The sequence below is a fragment of the Rhinichthys klamathensis genome, unplaced genomic scaffold (assembly GCF_029890125.1).
Source record: "Rhinichthys klamathensis goyatoka isolate OS25496 unplaced genomic scaffold, OSU_Roscu_1.1 h1tg000109l_1, whole genome shotgun sequence".
In the NCBI taxonomy this organism is placed as follows: Eukaryota; Metazoa; Chordata; class Actinopteri; order Cypriniformes; family Leuciscidae; genus Rhinichthys; species Rhinichthys klamathensis.
Window position 1 is genome coordinate 2151097 of NW_026606647.1, and position 8749 is coordinate 2159845.

Here is an 8749-nt window from a genome sequence, read left to right on the forward strand (position 1 = left end):
AGTGTAAATAAACTCATAATTATGTATTAAACATGTTGTAAATAATTTAAACCATTTTACTAGTTTATAAATAATTTGATCCACGAGGTATGTTTCTTTTCTAAATAATAATGCTTTGAAGTGGAACCGAGTGTTCCATATGAGCTAAACTGTTTTGTCAGAGATTGTTTTTTGGTAGCGCAGGAAGACCAAATGTCAAATTTCAGAAAAGTTTGCTGAATGCAGTAATGTACTTAGCATGTAATTTAATCTCTCATATCAGAACTAATACGTGAATATTATTAAATTCCACCAAATTAGATCAATTTGGTTTACTGACAGTTTAATATTGAACTGGTTAGGTTGAACCAACAGCGTTGCTGTCAGCAGTTCAAAGTCTGCGCATTCACTTAAGTCTCTGTTACCCAACAATTCCAGTGATGGCAGATTCCAGTCTTCCTAAAACGCTGAACTTTAACGTCGGTGTCCTCGGCCATGTGGACAGCGGAAAAACCTCTCTCGCCCGGGCGCTGAGCAGCACCGCATCCACAGCAGCTTTCGACAAGAACCCCCAGTCCAAAGAGCGCGGCATCACGCTGGATCTCGGCTTTAGTGCGTTTACGGTGCCCTTACCGGAGCACCTGAGACAGTCCTGCGGGGACAGACTATACGACAGTCTGCAGTTCACACTGGTGGACTGCCCTGGACATGCCTCCCTCATACGCACTATCATCGGGGGTAAGTGGATACAAATAACTCGGACAAGGGTTACTCTAATTAAACTCACGATACCAAACTGCATGTTTACAAGTATGAAGAATGCGTGGATCAATATGTATTTAATGGATTATGCAAAACAAAGCAATGCACCACACCTCTTTTAATTTCTAGTATGACTATAATTAGTAGAAGAAAAGCAACCTGTCAAGGAATTTTAAACTTAGTCCAGCACTACAACCTTTGACCAGTAGGTGGTGTGTGTGTGTGTATTATTTTGAAGAGATCATATTAACCATGTAAAGACTGACATAACAATAAATCAGTCAAATAATTTTTAAATAGGCTAGAACAGTTTATTGAACCTTCAGAAAAATATGTTGTGTGTCATATTTGATACATCTTTAATGGTATAGTGAGAATATGGATTTCATACTTGTGGAGGATGAGGCCTAAACTGAACAAAAATATGTCAATTGGTGCAGATTGCATATAATGCAATTCAGTACAATGATGATTGAGAGATAAATAAATGTTCCTCAAAAACCTGTTGATACTTTGAAAAGAAAAAAATCATGTTAAAATGTATGTAAGATTAATCAAGTAAAACTAAGTTTCTTTAGTCCAGTAAATGTCAGTTTTGAAATATTAAAAACAATCTAAAAGTTATTCTTGCATTTACTTCGTAAAAGATTCCCAGCAAAAAGACATGTACCACGACCTGAAGGCCTTTTACTTGATTAAAAATTATGAACTATCAGTTAGTGTGCAGAAGGCATCTAGTAGATCAGGTACAACAGTTTTTTTCCAACAAAGTTATGACAATGTTGGTAATTTAGAGGCCCTAGAAATTCATGTATCAAAAATGATACCATACACTTTATAGGGTTGAAACAAGCTCTCAAATCAAAAGACAAATAGGCTATGCTTTTAATGACAGACTTGTCATGTTACTACAAGACATTAAGATATATCTATTCTACATAGATTAAATAGCATGAGAAGCATCTCATAAGTAATATAAAAGAGGGATTTGTGAAGAAATATAATATGATGTGGAGAAACAATGTCTAAAGGGACCAAACAAACTCAAGAGATCTCAAGTGTAGTGGGAAAGTCTAGTGTAATTGCATTGAGTGTGTGTGTAATGTGTAATGTGTGTGTGTGTAATGTGTAATATGTGTGTGTGTGCATTATGTCACATGTGGTTGATTAAGGCGGAAGGGGGCTGTTCAGGGCTCCGGCTTGACTTCCTCTCTCCCCCAGAGGGGATCTCTCAGGAAAGAATGAGTGCCAGAGAGAGGGAGAGAAAAAGAGGGAAAGGAAAGGCAATAGCCTGGTCTCCTACCTCTCTTATTTTTGGTCTCTTTTTCTGTCTTGCAGTGATGACTTTACTCTGTTATGTTTGTCATTGTTGAACTTATATGTTTTACTCTCATCTGTGTACTTGCATTCAGGTGCCCAGATCATTGATCTGATGATATTGGTGGTTGACGTTGTGAAAGGTATGCAGACACAAACAGCAGAGTGCCTTTTGATTGGTCAGCTCACCTGCTCTCGCATGATCGTCATACTCAACAAAACAGACATGTTGCCTAGTGACAAGAGACAGGCGGCTATTGACAAAATGACCAAGAGGATGCACAAAACTCTTGAGAACACAAGGTAGACACTGTCAACTTAAGCACATGTTTGTTTCACTATATATTCTATATATTATACATTTTGCCAGCTCTATTCTTCTAAATGCAACTATAAGGCATGATGATATTAAGATATTATAACCATTACCAGCATGATGTAAACCTGCTTTAAAAACCATGTGTATTGTGAAAAGTGCTATACAAATAAAACTGACTTGACTTATTTTTTGCTTGTCAGATTTAAAGGGTGTCCTGTAATTGCTGTGGCAGCAAAGCCAGGTGGTCCTGAGGCCCCGGACACAGACGAGCCACAAGGGATAACTGAACTCATAGATGTGAGTTAGTGGGTGTGTTGTCACAGCACAGATTAAAAATCCAAAAGTCGGAGACCACTTTTACATTTTGTAAATTGTTTTATAAATAAAAGTTATGATGTAAAAGTTAAAAATCCTTTACGATATATATATATATATAGAAAACTAAATCAAATTTATGCAAATTTGTGACACTGACCATGATGACAGAACAGATTTCCTTTTTTCCATTGATACATGCTAGATTTTTTTTGGAACATTGTCAAATCATGCTGGATAACATAGATTTTTAGCACAAACTAGTTTATTTAGGACCATATTTTTGAGGTTGTCTCTGATTATGTGTTCAGTTATTGAAGGCCCAGGCCTTCCTTCCTCGTAGAGATCCGTCAGGTTCTCTCCTCATGGCTGTAGATCACTGCTTCTCCATCCGTGGGCAGGGAACAGTCATTACTGGCACCATCTTACAAGGGTCACTCAGTGTCAATGAGACTGTGGAGATACCGGCATTAAAGGTACTTATCTACACACTACAATACAAACACTACACTACAGTTCAAAAGTTTTGGGATGAGTGAGTTTTTTTTTCTTTTTTAAGAAAGAAAGAAATTAAAAATATTTCTATTTCAAATAATTGCTGTTCTTTTGTAAGTTCTAAATAGTATGTTCTGAACTTACTATTCATCAAAGTATCACAGATTTTACAAGCACAACCATTTTCAACATTAATAATAAGAAATGTTTCTTAAGCAACAAACCAGCATAAATGATTTCTGAAGGATCATGTTACACGGAAGACTGAAGACTGGAAATTCAGCTTTGCCATTACAGGAATAAATTACATTTTAAAATATATTGCAACAGAAAAATATTTCACAATATTACTGTTTTTACTGTCAGGCTTGGAAAATCTTACTGAACCCAAACTTTTGAACACTTGTATAAAGTATATACACATGCATCGCAAATTGCACTATAATAGATTCTTATCTTTTTTGAAATTCTCTGACTGTTTCTAAATGATCAATTTCACAATCATAGGTGAACAAATATTTTGCAACATTGGTGTATTGACATGATCAGCTCCTTATTTCTTTCTCTTTTTTTATTCCTTAGGTAACTCGCAAGGTCAAATCTGTGCAGATGTTTCGTAAGCCAGTTCCTAGTGCTATGCAAGGGGATCGGGTTGGCGTGTGTGTGACACAGTTTGACCCAAAACTGTTAGAACGGGGTGTAATATGCACACCAGGTTCATTGCAAACTCTTTACGCTGCTATTATATCCGTCCAAAAGATCGAATACTATCGCGGAGCGCTTAGCAGCCGTGCAAAGTTTCACATCACCGTTGGACATGAAACCGTTATGGCGCGTATCTCATTCTTCAATCGAGTGCTTCCTGGCAAAGAAAATGGAGACTGTAGGCCCACCTCTCAAGAGCAAAGTGCAAGCTCTTTCTCATTTGATTGGGAGTTTCATCACCTGGATGAGTATTTGACTGGTCAGGCAGAAGGAGGGAGAGGGGAACCACAGCAATGGGCTTTACTTGAGTTTGAACGACCAGTCACATGTCCACCACTTTGCTTAGTGATTGGGTCACGACTTGACTCAGATATCCATGGTAACACATGCAGGCTTGCCTTTCACGGAAAGCTTTTGGAAGGGTTTGAGGACAAAAACTACACAGAGACAGCACTGCCTCGACTCAAAATCAGCAAAGATAAGGAGAAAGAAGGAGCAGTGGAACGGGTAACTACAAATATTTATATATTGATAATGTATAAGTGTAAAATTACACATACACAGACTACAGTTCAAAGTTTGAGATCAGTACGTTGACAGTGAAGACTGGAGTAATGATGCTGGAAATTCAGCTTTGCCATCTCAGTAAATAAATTACATCTTAAAATATCTTAAAAATAGAACACTTATTTTAAATTGTAACAATATTTCACAATACTAGAGTTTTTACTCTATTTTTCATCAAATAAATGCAGCCTTGGTGAGCATAAGAGACTTCTTTCAAAAATATTATAAATCTTTACCGACCACAGACTTTTGAATAGTAATGTACATAATATACATGATTTAATTGTGTAATTGATTTCACTATATCTGGGGTCAGGTATTGTTTGATTTTGTTCCTACACAATTCTTACTAATTTTATTAATTTATTTGAGTTTTTACAGTCTTTTGAGCACCTTGTGTACTCTGGTTCTAGCTCATCAGTTTTTATCTTTGGTCAGGTGACAGATGACTACACTGTGATTGGTCGAAACCTGTTTAAGAAGGAGACGAACCTTCAGCTGTTTGTGGGTTTAAAAGTTACGCTGTCGACAGGAGAAACGGGGTCGATTGAAGGTGGCTTTGGCCAGAGTGGCAAGATCAAAATCCGAATACCAGGTAAGCAAAGACAAATACACTCTCATTTACTCTCCCTAATTTTTTCTTGGCCTCTTTTTTTCCTCCTTCCTCTATGTTACTTGTCAGAGGACTTATTCTTTTTACATCCATGCACTCATTCATTCATTCAAAACAGCATATACACAAAAGCTGCTCTCATATAAAGTTACACACAGCAAAAATGCTGCACGCTATATCTTAAATATATGTGCCAAAAAACTTACATCCTTTTCCTGACCCTCAAGGCTCTCTTGTGTAGGTAGACCTCAGCCACACAAATACACACACACACACACACACACACACACACACACACACACACACACACACACACACACACACACACCTGTCTTCAGGCCCAATTAATTGAATGAATATATCCATAACCACATTGGAAAGGATGTTTAGTTTTTTTTTTGTTCTGTACTTTACCTCAAATTTTTGTCTAGTTTGAAAAAAATGTTTAATGTTGCCTTGGGGTTAAACTGAAATACATTTAGTCGAAACACTAAAATTAATAACTGGAAATAAATAAAAATGAAATAAATAAAAAAATTTTTTTTAATAAAAACTAAAATAGAAACTAAAATAACACTGATATAAGTCAATCCAGATTGTTTTTTAAATTTTTGCAAATTTCAACATTTTGATTGATGCAGTAGTTAATTCCTGTTTAAAACTTGGTCATATGATCAAAGTATCCATCCAAAACATGAGGATCTAGTATCTTTGTATGCCCCTTGTCCATGAATGCCTGTTCTTCCTTTCTTTCTCTTCTGTTAGAGGGGCTGAAAGAAGAAACCAAGCAGTTTCTGTGCTCTTCATCTAAGAAGAAGGGGAAGGGTGGGGCCAAAAATGAATCCTCCAAATCTGAGGAAACCAAGCTTGACGCTCAGCCAGTTACCATACACTTAAACTTCAAACGCTACATATATGATCCCCACAAAAAGATGGTGCAGTCCTGACCCTCAGTCCGATCATTCCCGATAAGAGCTGAAAAGCGGACAGGAAAAACAGACACTACTAAAGTCTGGGATATGGAGCGGGAAACTTCTTGTACATGTTTTTTGTGTCCAGAGTTTCTATTCTGTTACTTAGCATTTTTATTATTCCTTCAAATATTGAATAATAAAAATGAACTAAAAAGAAAACATGGAATATTCCTTGAAAACACATCATTACCTTACTAATAAGTGCTGTTATATGACAATAAAACAACACTATTAGCTAAACTGCTTTAGTTGCAATGAACTATTTTTTTGTGATTTACATTTTGTTTGCAAGAGTGTGAACGTGTTTATGCATCTTTGTGCTTGGCATAGTGAGAGTGGTTGGGATGTTGCTTAAGGGCAGAAAGCATTGTGAGTATAGGCAAATATTTCTGTTGGCAAATGGACAAAATATGTTTCCACACACCCCACCTCTAGTTACTCTAAATGTATAAATATCAATTTTTAATTTCCACTGTTTGTTTGTTTGTGCACATGTAGGCCTTGTGAATGCGTGTTTCTGAGTCCCCCCCCCACCCCCCCAAAAAAAGAAACACATAAAGCTAAATAAAAAAATAAAAAAACATATGTAACTTTATAACCTTTTTTTTTAGACCACAACAAGTCTTACCATTGTTTACCGATTTGCTTCACAGATTTGCATAGATTCCAGTTACGTTCCAGCAACTCGGGGGAATCTGTAGTCAAATTCATACTTAATTTGCGAGTATACAAAAGCAGCTGTACTAAAATATTAAATGCCATCTGTGTTGATATACTTCCCTGTTTTTACCTGACATTGCAGGTAAGAACAAAGCCTTTATTTGTTATTCATTATAATTGCTAATAACTGGACTTTTTTAAGAAGTGCATTCATAGGTTACTGCCTATCACTCTCATTCTCTTACGCACACTTTCTTTGACTAGCAAATGTGCTGTCATTTATTCCAACAGGAAGATGTTGATCTAACTGAATAAAAGTTTTTATATATACAGTATATAGATTTGTATAGATCCTTTGGCCATAAATTAACCTCTAAAGGAAGGATTTTATTCTAAAATGTGGAACACAAAAGGAGATGTTTTGCAGAATGTCAAGGTTGCTCTTTTCCATACTGCGGTCCAAAAAAGTAGTCTATACCATTTACGATAGCTTATTCTCTGAAAATGTTCCCCTCCATATTGGTTTTTAAATCACATTCATATTTAAACCTGCCAGTCACTTTGCAAAACATTTATTCTCTGTGTTGCACAGAAGAAAGAAAATAATACAGGTCACAAACATCATGACAGAGAGTAAATGATAGAATTTAGAATAAACATTTTTAGGTGAATTAATCCTTCATTGTCCAACTATTCATTTTATGTTCCATTCCTAATGATGGATGTAGACATTTAGCATTTTTAAAGACAAACAAATGAGTCAAATCTCCCTTTCTTTTATTTGTCTTTCAGCTCTGAGAATGGGCAGTTTCAGCAATTGGACAGTATTATAAACTACTCTACCACTCAAAAGTTTGAGGTTAAAGAAATGTATTCTTTTATTCAGCAAGGATGGGTTAAATTTATCAAAAGTGACAGTAAAGAAGTTTTTTTTTAATTCTGAAAAGAATCATAAAAAATTATCATGGTTTCCACAAATATGTTAAGCAGCACAACTGTTTTCAACTAGGCCTATAGTAATAAGAAATGTTTCTTGAGCAGCAAATCAGAATTTTTCTGAATAGAATGATTTCTGAAGGATTATGTGACACTGAAGACTGGAGTAATGATCCTTAAAAATCAGCTTTGCTATACAAGTAATTAAAAAAAAAATATATATATACTACAATAGAAAACTGTTATTTTAAATTGTAATATTTAAGAATTTTGCTGTATTTTTTTATCAAATAAACGGAGCCGTGGTAAGCATAAGAAAATTCTTTAAAAAAAAACAAAAACATTCTTACCTATCTCAAACTTTGGAACTGTATGCCAGAACAAGTGCCCGATGCAGTCTGCTGACTGATTGACCGCTCATTTCTCCTTTGTAAGGATCAGAAGTGTGTTGTGTGTGTGTTTTACTGTGCATTAATATTAATGAGGCCAAGTTCAATTTCTCTGATTAATTACAGCAGGAAAGAGACAGAACACTTAGTTAAACACTGCAGGCAATAGTACTCTGTGAGTCTAACACAACATGGCTTTCATGCCATGTTCGGCCTGCTCATGGACTCAAGAGAAATTTAAACACACACACATGCTGTCTTTTACTGTCTTTTCCCCTTCAGTGACTCAGATAGGAATCTCAGTCTTTTATTTTGTGTGTGAGTGCATGCATGTACAAGCCTTTGATATGACAGCTTGAGTCTGTTAACCTCTCTAATCAGGGTCCTTCATCAGAAAGGTCTTTCAGAGTGCCTGTTTAAAATTCATAAATTGAAAGAGAAGGGAGAAGAGGGACTGAAAAAGGGGAATAGAGAAAAAAGGAAATAAAAACATAAGATTCTCCCATGAGGTAGAAGCTGCAGATTGTCTCCTTCCTGATCCCTGGACCTGCACTGATCTTGAGATGAGCCCAAAGAGAGGTAAAGTCATGCTCGGTGTTTGAGTTACCAAAACCATTAACATTATCGGCTTCATCAGCACGGGCAGTTGGCATTTGTGTTTGTACGTTTTTAATTATATTCTTTGATCTCATGGATTGTTTCCTTAGTATTTTCTCTC

At 36.0% G+C, this 8749-nt stretch overlaps 1 protein-coding gene across 1 annotated transcript; it reads left to right on the forward strand.

Annotated features, from left to right (window-relative positions):
* Positions 1-165: 165 nt before the first annotated feature.
* Positions 166-6290, forward strand: eefsec (eukaryotic elongation factor, selenocysteine-tRNA-specific). The gene is made up of 7 exons (XM_056253810.1): positions 166-717; positions 2154-2361; positions 2578-2674; positions 3004-3168; positions 3770-4399; positions 4898-5054; positions 5838-6290. The coding sequence occupies exons 1-7, from the start codon at positions 420-422 to the stop codon at positions 6017-6019; spliced, it is 1737 nt and encodes a 578-aa protein (XP_056109785.1). The 5' UTR covers positions 166-419; the 3' UTR covers positions 6020-6290.
* The last annotated feature ends 2459 nt before the right edge of the window (positions 6291-8749 follow it).